Source organism: Magnolia sinica, chromosome 5 (assembly GCF_029962835.1).
Source record: "Magnolia sinica isolate HGM2019 chromosome 5, MsV1, whole genome shotgun sequence".
NCBI classification, from domain to species: Eukaryota; Viridiplantae; Streptophyta; class Magnoliopsida; order Magnoliales; family Magnoliaceae; genus Magnolia; species Magnolia sinica.
Window position 1 is genome coordinate 18,570,910 of NC_080577.1, and position 18,156 is coordinate 18,589,065.

The window sequence follows — 18,156 nt, forward strand, 5'->3', positions numbered from 1 at the left end:
CGGTGCGGCCCTTACCGTGGAGCCCACCTTGATGTATCTATTACGTCCATCCGTTTTTTCAGATCATTTTAGGTCATGAGCCCAAAAATAAAAAATGAAGAAGATCTAAATCTCAGGCGGATCATACTCTAGGAAGTGGTGATTGAACGCCCTACAATTACAAGCTTCTTAGGGCACTTTCAGCAGTGTTTATTTTCCATCCAATTCGTTGATAAGGTCACATAAGCCTGGATGAAGAGGAAGAAAAATATCAGCTTAATCCAGAGCTTTTGTGGCCTATTAATGGTCAATCACAACTGTTTCCCATGGTGTTGTCCACCTGATAATTGGATCTACTTCATTTTTTCTAATCATGTACTGAAATTATATGGAAAAAGGAATGGACGGCGTGGATACATAATAGAAACATCAATGTGGGCCCCACGTTAACGGCCGCACCATCTCGAGTGAGGCCGGTCTTACTTAGTCCGCTCCCTATTACGAGTTACAACAGAGGCGGCCCTATCAGATGATTCAGATCTATCATTTGGTTGCAGAGTCAACATTAGTTAAATAGTATTTGATACTCTGGCAAAGTATGGGCTTGATACGCAGGCACTAAAATTGCACACCTGGCAAACATTAACTCAATTTGAACCGGTAAAATTTTGGAGCCCGATGTCTCTGAGTGATGGTCCCAAACGCTGATTGGTTGAACACTTTTAGCCTCTGATTCGTGCTCGATAGTTCGTTGAAATAGGATCACTGAATATTTTCATTTTTAGCTGTAAAATACATCTCTATCAATCGGATGGATAGATAATAAAATAACTATAATTTTTTATTATTGTATATCTAAGCTGGTACCTATGATTTGGACCGTTTAATTAAATTATTGGTATGCCACATATGCAATTGTCGTATGACTATGTATCAATCGTCATCATCGCTGATGAAAATGGAGATTATTTTAGAATATGAGCTCATAGATGATCAATCACCGTGGTTTCTTACGATATAATCCTCCTTAGAATTGGATCCGCTTCATATTTGCTTATACTCTAAAATGATCATGAAAAAACGGATGGACGGCAAGGATATAGAATATATCATCAAGATGGGCCCGACGGTAAGGCCTGCACGTGAGGCCGGGCCACACCTAATCGGTACCCTGTTTATGGAAAAGGATTGGCTACTCTCCCTGCCACCTGGTCCTTAGCGGACGCGGATTGCGTACTACCCCCGCTCGTCCCTAGCTCCGAACGGGCAGGTCTGTGGTTACGCCCACCGTGGTCTATCTGTACATCCAAGCTGTCTATCCCTTTTTTCAGATTATTGTAAGGCATCACAACAAAAATGAGACAGCCAACGATCAAATGGGTGTTATCCTAACCGTGTGAGGCCCACTTTAATGTATATTTTGTATATCCGTGCTGTCCATCTATTTTTCCATCTCATTTTAGTAATGGATTCCAAACCTTAAGAAGATCCAAATCTCAAGTAGACCGTACCATTAGAAATAGTGATGAATGATCGTTAAAATCTCTGTGAATCACAAAAGTTTTGGATCAAGCTAATCTTTGCGTTTTCACTTCATCCAAATCTTATTTATACTATCGACAGGTTGGATTGCAAATAAACATCATGAAAACCTTACAACGGCCCATTTGAAATTTGTAATGGTGAGGCACTCAATCACCACGGTTTCATGTGGTGTGGTCCACCTGAGACTTGGACTCGGGAAACGGATGGACGGCAATGTGGGTCCCATATGCTGACGAGGGATTGGACGTTTTTATTTTTCATGGGCTTCGGAATGTGTACACTGGTCCAGCCGCATGAATGGCCACGATTACGCAGACATATGCTGCAAATCGCTTTAGCACTTCTCGTTTATCAAAGACTGAAATACATGCGTCACGAGTGACGTACGCGACTTGCCTCAAACCCGGTTTTTCACATCCCTTAACCCCAAGCCCTGTGGGGCACGGTTGACTCTGTGGCCCTGTGGGCCTGTTTGGCCGGGCAGATTCCATGGTATTAGGAGGGATGGGATCAATTTTAAGGTAATGATGGTGGTGTCAGTGGATTGTCTTAAGATCCATGGGATTGCTTATATCCCGGACCTGTTCACTCAGTCTGTTTGGCACGCTGTGCATATCCCGGGATTCTACCTTCCAATCCATCCAACCAAGGGATAAGATCAATTTTAAGGAAATGATGGTGATGTCAGTGGATTGTCTTAAGATCCATTGGATTGCTCGTATCCCGGGACAAGTTCACCGGATTTGTTTGGCCCGTCATGCCTATACCAGGATATTACCGATCCCATCGCTCCTAATACCGTGGGATCTGCCTGGCCAAACAGGCCCTGTATTATCGGTGGTCTTAGTTTATCCCATGTTTTCTGATCTCATGTTTGGCAGGTAAGTATAAAAAAAGTAAATCTTATGATTTAAATTCAAATTACGTTTGGATTGAATGTGATTGCAGTAAAATCGACCATCCGTGGATGCGTTGTTTGGAACTACCACAAGCCACCGAGGTGACCTTCTTACTGCCCAAACAGGCCAGAAGAGCTTCAACACCTGGTCAAGGTTCGAGTATCCATATGTGGTGAAATCTTATTATAGCTTGAGTTTGTGGGGGTGTGTGTGTAAAAACAAAAAAAAAAAAAAAAAAAAGCCCTTGGGGGGCACACTGCGATGCTTGTGTTATACCAAATCTATGCAAGTGAGACCTAGACCATGGGTGGGACAACTTGCGTGAGACTCCGGAACCAGCTATGCAGGTGGGACCTTGACCGTAGGGCCCATCTTGATGTATGCATTGTATATCTATGCCCCCCATCTGTTTTTCCAGCTTATTTTTACGATCTGGTCCAAAATATGAAGCTGATACAAGTTTCGAGTAGACTACACTACAAGAAACAATGGTCATCAAACTACCACCATTAAGGGCCTATTTGGTTGGGCAGATTGGATTGTATTAGGGTGGATTGCATGGATTTCAAGGTAATGATGGCTGCATCAGTGGATTGGTGCAAGATCTATGGGATTGCTATATCCCGGGATTGTTATATCAGGTCTGTTTGGCACGCCTAGCCAATCCCGAGATTAAACCTTCCAATCCATTCCAATCCCGCAAACCAAACATGTCCCAGGCAAATTTGAACAGATTAGGGTGGATTGGATGGGATTTAAAGGTAATGATGGTGATGTCAGTGGATTGTCTTAAGATCCATGGGATTGCTATATCCAGGGATCACAATCCGGTGTCTGTTTGGCACACCCAGCCAATCTCGGGATCTATCTTCCAATCCCATCCAATTTGCTCGGCCAAACAAGCCCTAAAAGATTCCTAGCATCCATCCTAAAATTTTTGTGGCCTACAAAAGATTTTCAATGGTCATTAACTATTGTTTCTTATGGTGTGGTCCACCTGAAATTTATATTTCCTTCATGTTTGGAACTATGGCCTACAATAAGCTGAAAAAATAGATAGACAATGTAGATATACAATACATAAATCAAGGTGGGCTCTTATGGTCATACCGATTCCGTGGACAAGTTTCTCTAGCTAACTTTACAATATGACCACAAAACAAATGTGATTCCAAACTCAAGTAAGCCACGCTACATCCCGTTGAAACCTTCCTGCCACTACCTAGATGTTTATATCCCATCCAAAGCATCCATAAGGTGCAAAGAGAGGTGGGCAATGGGTAAACTTTCATGCACTTGTTTACTAATCAAACACAGTGCCTAGAGAGGTAGTAAAAACCTTTATTATATTATATACCCACTAACATTACAACATTAAACAGATTTGATGAAATCATGAAGAGATTTAAGGATGCTTAAACAGGCTACGCATAGGGAAATGTTATGGCCCCACAAATGGATTATGGAAAGAAACCATCAGTACGTTTCGTATGAAATTGTATGAAGGCTGGTGCCGGACTCTTGGCAAAGACATCAGCTATTTAATTGAAAGAAGTAATGAACTGAAGACGAATGGCTCTATTAGTAACAAGATCTCACACAAAATGATAGTTAAAATGAGTAAAAATGATAATGAGACTTTTTTTTTTTTGGGTTAGCTGGTTAGTACACCCCCACTGTCAGTTCACACTTCACTGTTAGCCACCCCCACCAAGGATCAATACCAAGACCTCAGTGTTGAAACGAGGTATCTTTCACTCAGTCTACCACTTCAGCTACGAATCTTATATCCTAAGGTCATGAAAAAAGCAATAGAACCAAAGGAGCTCTGAAGTTGCCATGGCTAAGGCTAGAGCGCCAAAGGAACTCTGGAGTCGTCATAGCTAAGGCATTATACTCAACTTCAATGGTAGATCGGCTAGTTGTTTTGTTTTTTTTTTGTCCTTCCCAAAGGTCCAAGACAATAAATTAAAATACAGTAGCATGTAGTGGAGCAGTAGCTATCAGGGCAGCTAACCCAATAGCATTAGAAAAAATGCGATGAGTGATGAAAGCAACCTGAACGTGAGAGTGAGGCCTTTCCCTAAAGGGTCTTCTAAATATATTATAAAATGTGTTAAAAAACTTAGAGATAAGATGTGCCAGTGCATGCATAAATTAGCATTTTTTATTATTGACATGGCAGATTTATTGGCAAGTGAGAGTAAGACATTTAAGTGCACTCGATGCCATATGAAGCAGCTGGTGTAGAACATTCTAGCCCATATGTCACACATGTATGAGATTCTGCCCGTGCAATATTTTAGGAGCCAGGACGGGTACATTACTTGATTACCAATACTAGTTGGGTATGTTTTTCTACTAGGAGTTATCATGGGACACGTGCCACGAATATATTGTTGGGACTCATAGAAACACACGGAACATGATCAAGCAAAGTAACTGCAATCGCACAAATAAATCCAATCAAAAAGGCAATTCAAATCTTACATGAAAAAATTCTTTCTGAAAAAAATTAACCATGGTACAAAGAAGCAAGTATTGCACTATAAAAATAATATTCTAAGAGTTAATAGATCCTATTGATTTGAACAACCCTCAAATCTCTCTAGTTATGCCCTTAAATCTTTTAGAACAACTTAGAAAGCTCTAATTCTCTCCCTTATATATATATATATATATATATATATATATATATATATATATATAGAGAGAGAGAGAGAGAGAGAGAGAGAGAGAGAGAGAGAGAGAGAGAGAGAGAGAGTAATGGTAATAAGAGGTCGACCACATGAGAACTTCCATGAGGTCGAGCTGTGTGGGCCCCAGCATGATGTGTATCGAACATCAACACCGTGCATTTGATGGGTCCATTTTACATTATGGAATATTCCAAAAATCAGCCATATATGGAACTCAGGTGGGCCATACCATCCAAAACCATGCGAAGACATGACTAAAACATATAAAAGTACTTGGTGGGACCCACCTTAGTTTTGGATGTGGCTAAAACTTGGTTTGCCCTCTCATCCAAGTGGGACACACACAATGGATGGTTTGGATTTGTGAACCACATCTCGATGAGCTAAAATAAATGATTATGAATGTTTTAATGGAAGGGTAACCCCTCTCAACTTTTGTATGTGGTGTGGCCCACCTAAGTCATAAATTGAATTTATTTTTAAGATTGTGGCCCACTATGGAATGATGCATCTGATTGATGGTGTTGATGTTCGATACACATCACGGTGGGGCCCACAAAGCTCCCCACACACACACATATAAAACTCAATTGGAATAAAAAATAAATTGTGCACTTACACAAAAGTGTGCATGTCTTCGATGGCATCGCTAGACATCGAGGACCAGTTAATGATGTTGAATATCCTTCAGTGCCATCAAGTAGTAACCTCCAAGAGTATTCAACAATCAATTAGATTTATTTTTGAATTTTTTTGATGGATTTAAGCATATGTCAATGGCATTGACATTTGCTCAATGAAATCAAGTGACCTGTCAATGACATCAATAGACTTTATTATAGACAAATTTAAAACATTAGATGACGTGTATACAGATCGGGAACAATCAAATGAAGAGAGAATTTAGGCATGAACCCTAGGGGTGCACACGGTTCCGTTCTGTCTGCTTTTGGGGTGAAACCGGAACTGATTCGTTCCTTATGGTTATAAGATTTTTGAAACTGAAACCGAACTGTTAACACCCTAGAACAAAACCGAAACTGGACCGTGAAAATCAGTTCGGTTCCACGGCTCTGGGCTTTTTATAATCCAGCCGAATTGCATGTTCTATTTTATAATTTAGCCCATGTCCATTCTTGTTGTGATCTATTTGATGAATGATTTAGATAATGTATATGACGGAAAAAAATACATTTATGAAAGCAATCAAAAGGTGCATTGTAAACTATAAATCATGAGTCACATATACAACTAAATATATTGTAAACTTACAATCCGACAACTCCAAAGGCTAACAGATGAGAGAGGGAGAGAGAAGATGATCATTCCTGTTTGTTGCTTCACATGCGGGAAGGTGATTGATAACAAATGGGACACGTATCTTGATCTTCTCCAAGCTGATTACACTGAAGGAGATGCTCTTGATGCGTTGGGCTTGGTCCGCTATTGTTGCAGGTGGATGCTCATGACCCACTTCGACCTGATTGAGAAGCTCCTCAATTACAATACTCTAGAGAAAAGTGAGGCCTCTTAGATGAAATGGTAGCGCTTATCAATGTGAACCTTAGCTCATGTGACTTTGGTGGTCCACTGTATATGCGAATACTAGAACTGAGATTTTGACTGGTGAAGATAGGGAGCCTTTTGCATCTGACGCTTGATTTGAGTATCAATGCAAAGGAAATTAGAATGTCTTTTGTGGTCCCTTGATTGAGAGGAATATGGTCTGCTAATAGCATTTTTGGTATTAAAAATAATAATAATAAATTTGTAAACTCACCGTTCCAACTTTGGTTCCACAATTTCGTTCCAAGTTCGGGTTCACGGTTCCGATCCACGATTCGGTTCTACATACCCCTAAACTGGAACCATACCAAACCAACTGGTTTTTTAATTTTTGGAACCAGAACCAGAATCAGAACCGGTGCACTGTAGAACCCTACTATTTGGTCGGTTCCGATCCAGTCCCACAGTTCCATGGGTTTGATGTGCACCCCTAATGAACCCACCCCTGTAAATCAGGCCAATAAAAAATCCTAAACTGCTCGACGTAAATAAGACCCAAAAGTGTGCAACGGTCATTTTTCTTCAAACCTAATGTTTAGGATCGTACAAGTGGTTTTGGGCCATGGCCTACGTATGTGTACACGTCTGACAGCTCTGCCCAACGGGAGCTCTTGATATGTGCAGAGAGTCACTCGTGTGGGACATCCGGGCCGTATATCAAGTTGTACCCACTGTATAGATGACCTTGCACAGATCAACTCATTAGTTAGGCCACCATTGTACGAATAAATACACGGCTTAGAATAACTTGCAACTGTAACAAACGTCTCATGGACATTCACGAAGAGATGCCAAAGTCATTGGAAATCCACACCATTCATCAGGCAGATGGCAGATCCCACCGTACAACTTGCCCATCCCCGAAAGGCAGTCCCATCCGCTAATCAAGCGATGCACGGGGGAAACTATAGGTAGAGTTGGAAGTACCGGAGTGCAGTAGAGCCATCTCTGTACACAACGCTTAGCAAGGTGATGTGTTAATCAAGACCGTAGATCTAGCAAGAGCTACTATGGATGTCAAATAATTCAAGTTACAAATAGATCGGATGATCCAAAACGACCAGAAAGTGAAGAAAAATGATGGCTTTCACACCATCTTAAAAGTATGATTTTGGAAACACAGGCCATCCATACTGAAGTGGAGTATTGCATTCTCGCCGTTGTTCCAGAGCCCATATAAAAGTAGGGCTGTCAATGGGCCAGCTTGAGCCAGGATTTTGAACTGTTCAGTGGGGCCTACTCAAAATTTTGATTTTGTCTGTCTAAGCCTAACCTATTGACAGATCTAGATAAAATTGGCAGGTTTCATCAGATTAGCATGTAGTATTCTTTTGTTCCCAACTTTGATCATGAATCCTAGTAATAGAACAATCACTATGATTGTCTATACTTCATAGTAAAATCTGTTAAGCCCACCACAAATGTACGTGGTTTATCCATGCCTTCCATGCGTTTTTCCAGATCATTTTAGGTGTTAAGCTCATAATTGAAGCATATCCAAAGCTCAAGTGGACCACACCACAAGAAACAGTGGGAATAATGATTTCCAACGGTTGAAACCTTCCTAGGGTCCACAGTGATGTTTATTTGTCATCCAACCTGTTCATAAGATCACACAGGCATGGATGAAGGGAAAACACAAATATCAGCTTGATCCAAACCTTCTGTGGGCCTCGAGAAATTTTCAATGGTAGATGTTCAATTCATACTGTTTCCTGTGGTGTTATTCACCTGAGCTTTGGATGTATTTCATTTTTGGGCTCAAGCCCTAAAATTATCTGGTAAATGGATGGACGGAGTGGATAAAATACATAAATAATGGTGGGCCCTACAGAGTTTACTCAGCATGCAATCCGCTTCCATTGGGATAGGGCTTAGATGAGGGAGGCCATCCATAACAAGGCCCACTGGATGAACAGTCCCAATTGAGCCACAAACAGCAATTGAAAGTATATAGTCAAGAGGAATAGACATTTCATAAAGTGAAAATGGTACACAACGCTCTCAGTACTACATATAGATTACAACAAATAATCTCAATTCTCAATTCAAACCCACACACTGTGGATCTAAGCCGAGTATGACTCCTCATTTGCCTGGCACGAAGTTGGTGGCATAAGCCCATGCATTGTTGTTAACAGGATCAGCAAGATGGTCTGCCAAGTTCTCCAGTGGGCCCTTTCCAGTCACGATTGCTTGAACGAAAAACCCAAACATGGAGAACATGGCCAGCCGTCCATTCTTTATCTCCTTCACCTTAAGCTCAGCAAAGGCCTCTGGGTCATCAGCAAGCCCAAGTGGGTCGAAGCTGCCACCTGGGTAGAGAGGGTCAGTTATTTCCCCGAGCGGCCCACCAGCAATGCGGTAGCCCTCAACAGCACCCATCAAGATAACTTGGGTGGCCCAGATTGCAAGAATGCTCTGTGCATGGACCAGGCTGGGGTTGCCCAAGTAGTCCAGCCCGCCTTCGCTGAAGATCTGCGCACCGGCCTTGAACCACACGGCTTCGCCGAACTTGACCCCGTTGCGGGAGAGCAGCTCAGGGAAGACGCACCCTAGCGCGCCGAGCATGGCCCACCGGCAGTGGATGACCTCGAGCTCGCGGTTCTTGGCGAAGGTCTCAGGGTCGGCGGAGAGGCCGGCGGTGTCCCACCCGTAGTCACCGGGGAATTCACCGGTCAGATAGGAAGGTGGCTCGCCGGAGAAAGGGCCCAGGTACTTGACTCGGTCTGGGCCATACCATGGGCTGCCGGAGGAGACAGGCTTGGGCTTGCCGGTCTTCCGCATGGTGATGCGGCCTTCTCCGAGGAGGTCAGAGGAGGAGGGAGAGAGCTTGAGGGCCTTCCCAGCCAATGTAGGAGAGGAGAGTGCCATTGTAGCCATGGTCGTTGCTAATCTAAGCTGGGGTGAAGAGAGTGTGGGAAGTGAGCTTTAGCTGAGCCTGTGGTCTGTAAGAAGGATGTTTGGTGGACCGTTTAAATAGGAGTTTGTGAGAGGAAAGATAGAGGGTGAGTATTTTATCCGAGGAGATTTCAGACTGCTCATTGGTCAGTTGCCATTGCGAGATCTTGATTTGGGCCCTTCAATTGGCTCGCTCTACAACCAGAGAGGACTGCCAATTGCGTCCTTAGTAACACAGTAAACACCGCGGGCCTCCACGTGATGTATGTATCTTATCCAATCCGTCCATCCGTTTTACCATCTCATTTTACGATATTAGACCAAAATTAAACAATATCAGAATCACAAATCGACCACACGGTAAGAAACGGTGGGAATTGAACGCCAACCGTTGAAACTTCTGTGGGGCATAGAAGTTTTGAATCAAGATTATATTTGTATTTTCCGTTCATTCATGTGTGTGAGACCTTATGAACAGTTTGATGACAAATAACCATCACTGTGGACCTTGGGAAGGTTTCAATGATGGACGTCAATATCCCACTATTTTCTTTGGTGTGGTCCAGTTGAAAATTAAATATGATTCGATTTTGGTATCTTTTTCTTAAATCAGTTGAAAAAACGGATGGACGGCATGGATAATGACACATACACCATGGTGGGCCCTCACAGAGTTACTCACTATACAATCCAGCGTCCAGCAAAACATCTGAGGACGGATGCTTTGTCGCATCATATACGTCTTCTTTTGATTTTATTGGCAGCCCTTCTTCCCTCTAGCCGCTGCAAATATCCGCACCGATGTGGGCCATCTTTTTGTTTAGGTGGCACACGTGGAGCAATTTTAGCCATTTGAGATATGGGCCCACTGTTGATGATGTCACAGCTCCGAAAATTTTATTAATGGAGTTATCCTGGCCGTTCAATTTTCCGTAATTTAATTTGAATTGTAGACCATTTTTCCTTGTGTGTTTGATGACCACCCGATTTTTCAGGCTATTCATGCACGGTACACAGCAGAGCCCGTGATTCAGACGGTCTGGATTGACTTCTATACCTCATGTATTGAGTATGTGTGTATGAGCACAGTGGATGGGGTACTGTCTAAACATTGACAAACGATCCTAGTGGTCCATCTGCCCACCTTGAAATGGATGGTTGCAAATGAAAATGATCAATGGTCCACAACCAACTTTAATAGTCCAGTAATTTCCTCCAGATTAAACTAAGGGCATGTTTGGATGCATGGACTTTTTTTGTAAAAGGAAAATTAATATTTATTCAATGATAATTTTCATAAACACTGCTAACATATAAATCTCATTCTAGAATTCTTATTTACATAGCAAGTGAAAATCTAACATTCCCCTCACATACCCTTCTACCTTTGTCATCCTTTATCATCCAAACAACATATATTCTCACATCAAAGAAAAACACCTATCTTTTTCCATTGTTTAACATGGAATTCTTTTATATACACACACACTCCTGCACACTCACACACCCACACCCAAATGGGCATTTGATCCCATGATCATGATCTTTGTGTTGAAACAGAGTCCTTCTACCACTAAGCCATGGATCCGGACCCATATCCAAGCATTGCTTGAATGTTCAAAATTCAATTTACTTTGCATCCAAACACAACTTTAATTTACATCTCAAATGGGATTTGGGCAGTCTTCTTTCCTCACATAGTAGGCACTCTATCTGCCCCATTCACCTCTTGGGTCTTATCCTAGATGGCCCTTAGCCTTGAAAATAAGGTTGATCAGACTGTTTTAACTGCCCTACCAGAGGACCTCAACCCATTTATTTCGTACCCTTGTCGATCATTTCTAACCATCGATTTATAATCCTCAGAGGTTCTCCAGATTAGAGGGTTAGGATTATCAAAAACTTGATTTTCGTCCAAGGTCATCCATAACAGAGTATGCACCACATGAATTCCATGATCTATGTTGCATTCACTCCAATTGCTCAAAGGAATGCAAGAAGAAATAGCTTCCCAAGATACAAGACGGGTGTAAACACTATTCACCTTGGGCAAACCTAGCCATCACTTTCTTTCACTTCTCCCTATTGAATGTTCGACCAAATACTTATTTTTGCTTTTTGAAGCCACCAATCTCAATTTCTATCATCTTTGAATTTGTGTTGTAAGACCCGTGTCCTAATCTGTACCATTCCGTTAGCTTCCGCGGTCCTTCCGGTCAAATTTCGGCAACCTTCGCACCGTATTCGGTGTTTGCGCATGATCCTCAGCCAGGTCCCGCGCACCGACGTCGGCTTGATCCAAAAGTTGTATCATAGCGACCGCGTCGTCGCCGCGGTTCCAACGCCGTGACTTGCGCACCGAACCGATACCCAGGTAAGAAGATGCCGATCAGCGTTTATTCCGAAGAAACACCGCGCGTTGCGAATTTCGAGGAAATCTCTACACAATAAGTCCCATCAATCAACATTAAATGCATCCCATACATCAAGTACTACACCCATTCCCTCTTTTTCCAAAAGTCCACCATTCTTTCCACCTCACCACTCCTCTTTTCCAAATTTCAACAACAACCATACACCTTTACAATTTTTCAACCCAACCCATCACTCCATCACCTCACCTCACCCATCCATATCTTCTTTCTCTCTCTCATTTCTCATATCTCTCCCAAGCAACTCCAAGCCTCAAACGTCCAAGCCTCATCTCTCTCAAGTGTGGCCCATACTTCCATCTTCTCATCTATACCCTCCCATCTCTCATCCACACCATTAATCCCCATCATCCTTCCATTAAAAGTGAAGGTAAGAAGCTAAGGAGTCCAACGGAGCAAGGAAAAGGAAGATAAGGTGGGTGATTTTTCATCTACCTCATCTACAACATTTTTGGGCCCACTCTGTTAGGTGGGACCCATTTGAATGCTATGTGATTTGATCAAGAGGGCCCCATAGTGGCGGGTTCCTCTATCTCATCGTATATCTCTCTTTCTAATCTCTTTCCATTGTGATGGTATGGATCCCACCAATATGTGTTACATCCTACCCGTCCATCTACATCAACGATGTGGCCCACTCTATTACGTGATGATCCACACCATCCACTGTTTGAATGGGCCCAAGGCATTTTATACGTGTTTTATTTTATAGTAGGATACGTATATAAGTATATATTATGTATGTCATATATGAGTGGGCACTCATATCACTGTATATGTATATACATATATGATGGTGGGCCAAGCCACGTGGGACCCACCGTGATAACATGTTCATGCATGCCATCCAGCGTCCACGCTGGACGTTGGCAAGTAGGGAAGTGGCATGGGCGGTACTAATGAGCTCTTCAGACATGGGGCCACCTTCATGGCAGCCCTCTCCTTTCCTCTTTCAACTTTTCTCCCATTCTGAATTACTCTCATTTTGAGAAATAGACCAAAGAATTGTCCCGATTCATAGATAATGTGGGCCATACCATAGAAATAGAGGAGCTTAAATATCTACGGTTTCAAACTTGTATGGCTCACCATAGATTTTATTTTCCATTAAACTTGTGCTGACGCTGCTGCTGCCATGCCGTACGGCTGCTAACGGACGAACGAGCTGGGGCTCACGGCCCCAGCTGTGGGCCCCACTTTGATGTGTTTCGTTGATCAACACCGTGCATTTGATGGGTCCCCACGGACCACCCGTTCACCCCAAAAATCAGCCATAAATGGAACTCAGGCGGGCCATACCATCTAAAATCATGTGAAGACATGCCAAAACATATAAAATCGTTTGGCGGGGCCTACCTGAGTTTTGGATGGTTCTGAAACTTGAGCTGGACCGTTAGCCAGATGGGACCCACATAATGGACGGGCTGGATTCGTGAACTACACTTCGGTGGGCCCCACATCCACCGTCCACATGACCCTTAAAAAAAAAAAAAAAGGGGGTTGGATGTTATATAAATATTACAGTGGGCTCCCTGCCCACGTAACCTGTCAACAGGTTAGATGAAAATAAACATTACGGTGGGCCCCTTCACCACGTGGCCCTGTGGATAGGTTATATGAAAAATAAACATTTCAGTGGGCCCTTGGTCCACACGACCCCATCAACAGGTTGTATGAAAAATAAATATTACAGTGGGCCTATCCAGGCCCACGTGACCTTATGAATAGATTGGATGACAAATAGAATAGATTGGATGACAAATAAAAACTACTGTGGGCTCTACCCTGGTCCACATAACCTTATGAACAGTTGGATGGAAAATAAACATTATAATGGGCCCTAAGTTGGGTTGAAAATAAACATTTTATTGGGTTCTAAGCTGGGTGGAGAACAAAATATGGCCAGTCCTACTTAGGACCTGCCTATGTATGTATTGTAACCCACGCCCTCTATTAGTGTGGGCTCCATCATGATGTATGTGTTTTATCCAACTGTCCAACTGTATTGGAGATAATTAAGGCCCACTGTGGAGGCCCATCTTCATGTATTAAGTGGTCCTTGTTGAGGCCCACCTTGATTTGTATTAGGCCCATATTATGAGGCCCATTGAGGTCCACCTTGATATAGATATGGGGCTCATGTTATGTAGCCCATTTGATGTATTTGGGTCCTTGGGTCAAGGCCCAATTAGATGTATAAAAAGCCCATTACAATATGTACTCCATGGAAGGCCATTCCTTGGGAGCGATGTTGGTTTGACGTCCACGTTGATAATGTTGGTTAAATGTCCGCATTATAGCTCTCCCTAAGGCCCACTGATAGGCCCAAACTTGTGGTAAGTAGGCCGTCTAGGCCCATCTCCATTATACCTAAGACCCATCTCTTATTACATGTTTAGTATAGATGCATGATTCATGATCATTCGCACCATATGTATGCCTGATGTGAGGAATAACCGATCATAGCATATACCTTTGGATAGACTGTTTATGGGCTCCCTGATAGGTGGAGTTGCCCAGTATGAGCGCATGGGTTACGCAGGACTATTGCATGACTGATAGTATGATTCATGCACTTGCATTTGTGTGATTGTAGTTACTGTATGCCCTAGCGACATCAGGGCCATAGCCTTCACAGATACATCGTGGATGGCAGGATTGGAAACCGGAAATATTTGGTTCTAGCATACGGGCGCCATAGACGTCCCTGGGTGAAAATCCCTAAACCCGATGGTACCAGAGGATGACTCCAACATCGAGACCGAGTGGATATACGAGCGCACGAGGGCCGAATACCAGGAGGCCGCGTCTCCCACTGTGTCGTGGTCGGTTGGAAAGGAGTATGGCCTTACTCGCCCGAGGGTAGGGGGCAATACTAGGCTGAGTTTGACCAGCTCGCGAATGGGTCCGCTATCGACGTGCCGGATAGGTATTGGCAGACTATTGGTCAGGCGGATAGTGAGGTTTCTTACGCTCACTTGGACTGTGCGGCTAGGAGAGCGACAATGCCATTTGGAGTGTATTGAACCCCGGTGATTATCTAGAATGAGAACTGTACTGATACATGTTGAGGATTGGCATGCTTGAGTTGCATCTTATATCGCATGGCCGTGTTATGGCCGATAGCATTTATATCTTGCACCGCATAGCCTTGGTACGGCTGTTTGCATTCATGAGCTCATCACCATGATTCTGCATCACTCTGACCTTGCATTTTGAGCACGTTTATATTGCGCACACACTTACACCACCCTCTAAGCTTTCCATAAGCTTATGCACGATTGATGCGTGCAGGTGACGCCAGACGTAGCTGTAGCTTTGCCGCAGTTTGGAGCGTGCAGCCGAGCTTCTGGAGTTTTGTTTCTTTTATTACATTGTATTTTCCCTCTTTCAGTCGCATTGTACTAAAAAGTTTTTGATCATAGTGGATTTTGTGGTGGTGTTCTTGTGGTTATTGTTTGTGGGTTATGCTTTTGTTATGCTCATTATGAATCAGACTGATGACTTGAAATCCTCCTTGTAGTATCCCAGGATCGGAACCTGGTGAATGGGTGCCGAGACCCGAAAATGGGGTTCTACGGAGGCTGTCGGCGCCGGATTTGGCGATCGGGAATTTTGTGAGCCCGGTTTCCGAGTTCGGGGCGTGACATGTGTGATTTTTTGAACCATGATCGCCGCATGGTCTGGTCTACTAGGTGTATAGTTCCAATCCATGACCCATCTTGCCACATTCCTACTTATGTCTTTAATTTATTATTTATCCCAAATCAAACATTCAATACATTCACTCCACTTGAGTAATAAGTCACTAATAGGATTATTAATGAGAGGTTTTATTGATTTTAATAAAGAGATATAGCAAAAAATTAAAATATCACAAACAAGAAAATGACAAAAAAAATTATCTAGAAAGTTGAGGCATGTTACAATTATTGATTTAAAGACAGATTTACCCTCACAAGGAATATTCTTAATGCAATGGGTCTCAACAACTTTCCCCATTGGAATACTACGACTTTCCTTTAAGATGAATAGCTTGGATCAAGCAAATTAAATTGTTGGCCAAGACAGGCATATTGGATACTAGACACTGGATCTAGAGTCTTTTTGATCACCTGTATTGCACTTTGTTCAAATGATTTATAAAAAGGTAGGATGCTAAATCTTTCAAATGAGTTCTTTTTACCTTGTAATAATAGACGTGAATATATGAACTTAAGAACTTTTTCTTTCAATGTGATTTGCTACTGAAGTTTAACAGTAAAAATAATGGGAAAAAAGATATAAGGCCAAAGTGTTCTTCTATTAATGATTTTTATAACAATAGTACTCACGATCAGCTTAGAGGCTCAATCAGGACTGAACTTCACAGTGGGACATTCGTGATGTGCGGGATGAATATCTGTTCGTCACTCTATTGGAACTACGTATCTTGGTAAGATGATCGATGTAGATTAGATATTTGACAATCTATTAATTATCCGATCGAAATTGGGCTTCGTGGCGAGATGGTCGGTGAGGTGACACCCTATTCGTGGTCTTGATTAGAACCATGCACGTGGTGAGACGGTTGTGATTTGACTATCCGTTCGTCATCTGGTGTGGACTAGACTTCGTGGCGAGTTGGCCGGTGAAATCACCTAACACATAATAGGAAAGCTCCATGGCCTTCCATTCGAAACTGAGCAATTTTCCTTGCGATCTAACGAAATGCCGTGGATGAATGGTGGAGAGCTAAACTAAAGATTAAAAATTAAGGGCCCTATGCTATGATCAGCGATGAGGCTAAATTAAAATAAAATAAAAGGATAAATGTTTGTAGTGGTCGGAAAAATAAAGACATGTTTGGTTGTAATGGCATGAAGCCTGGAGTTCTTCGTGCAATGCTATTTATATAGGCTTTTAGGAAGCGATGGCCTTACATAGCTGTCAACATTGTGAAGGATTCAGGTGATCGGTTGTGAAAATCTACTTGATTCATCTACATTAGAATGACCAATCATGTAAGAACATGCGTATAAGAGAGAGACTCTTGTTTCTTCGGATCGTGCATTAGCTGGAGTCCTCTGTCCCTGGACTCCTACATTGGAAGGTTGTTCGAGTCCTTATATCACTTGGCTTTGCAATCCATAATGAGTTGCCTTTGACAAGGCTCTAACATTTAATATTAGATAAAAAATTTCTTTAAATGCTTAAAGTGAGAGAGAGCCTTGTTTTAATGAGACTTGATTTAGTATAAAGTACTTTTAATAGGAATCTAACATTTAATACTCTCTCATTTAATACTCTCTCTCCCTGTCTCTCTCTCTCTCGTATGCACGTCTCTGTATGCACGTCTCTTATTCCTCTTTAAAGTTATCTATACCACATGTGGAAAGGCTACCACTTAGCATTTCCTAGACTGCTTGGTTTGGACACACCATCATGTGTAAACAATGCTCTCAGTCCGTAAGTAGAATTTCATCTATCATTTATTGCATGATATTGATACATGATAGCATTTAATTGGCTCATATAAGTGTGCAAAAAACGAATATAAACACAAGTAACTCCTGTTTAACATAATGTCTATAAGGAATACACTCAGATTGCTTGAGCAATCCTAGCTCTGATTTGTGGATACTTGTTTTACTGAAATAAGACCGTTGGATATTATTCAATTGCAACCGTCCACCAATCCGAAATATAGATAATCAATCAAGGATAGCCATTGGGTTCATAATACATCCAAACTGGAATAATAATTTGGACAGTTCAATTTAAAATTACTCATTTGCCACATGTGCAATTTCTAAGTGACTGCATATCATGCATCACACACCAGCAGAGTATCAAAGTTTTTCTCAGATGGATGCATATCATGCATCACACACTAGCAGAGTATCAAAGTTTTTCTCCGACGGTCCTCTTGATTAAACTGCATGTCTGCGATCCAATTCACTTGCGCATCCAAACGTGGCCAATGCGGTTGCATCAAGGTTTTAAGACACCGTGACTTGGACCGAGTTTCTGAGTGGTTTTAAGACTCCAATTCGTTGCATAGACCGATATGGCCGATGTGGTTGCATCAAGGTCTCAAGACTCGGTGACTTGGACCGAGTTACCGAGTGGTTTTACGACTCGGAAGAGTTATGG

General features: G+C 42.3%; 2 protein-coding genes across 2 annotated transcripts; one reads left to right on the plus strand and one right to left on the minus strand.

Annotated features, from left to right (window-relative positions):
• Window positions 1-6,423: 6,423 nt before the first annotated feature.
• On the plus strand, window positions 6,424-6,832 carry LOC131245637 (DNA-directed RNA polymerases I, II, and III subunit RPABC5-like). The gene has a single exon (XM_058245227.1). It carries the CDS (start codon window positions 6,441-6,443, stop codon window positions 6,654-6,656), a length of 216 nt encoding a protein of 71 aa, XP_058101210.1. The 5' UTR covers window positions 6,424-6,440; the 3' UTR covers window positions 6,657-6,832.
• Window positions 6,833-8,478: 1,646 nt separating this feature from the next.
• Window positions 8,479-9,648, minus strand: LOC131245636 (chlorophyll a-b binding protein of LHCII type 1-like). Its single transcript, XM_058245226.1, has one exon. The coding sequence runs from the start codon at window positions 9,569-9,571 to the stop codon at window positions 8,777-8,779; it is 795 nt and encodes a 264-aa protein (XP_058101209.1). The 5' UTR covers window positions 9,572-9,648; the 3' UTR covers window positions 8,479-8,776.
• Window positions 9,649-18,156: the final 8,508 nt, after the last annotated feature.

What these genes read in the sequence shown, in the direction of transcription:
- LOC131245636 (XM_058245226.1), bottom strand. Translation starts at nt 9,571, where the DNA reads ATGGCTACAATGGCACTCTCCTCTCCTACATTGGCTGGGAAGGCCCTC.
- LOC131245637 (XM_058245227.1), top strand. Translation starts at nt 6,441, where the DNA reads ATGATCATTCCTGTTTGTTGCTTCACATGCGGGAAGGTGATTGATAAC.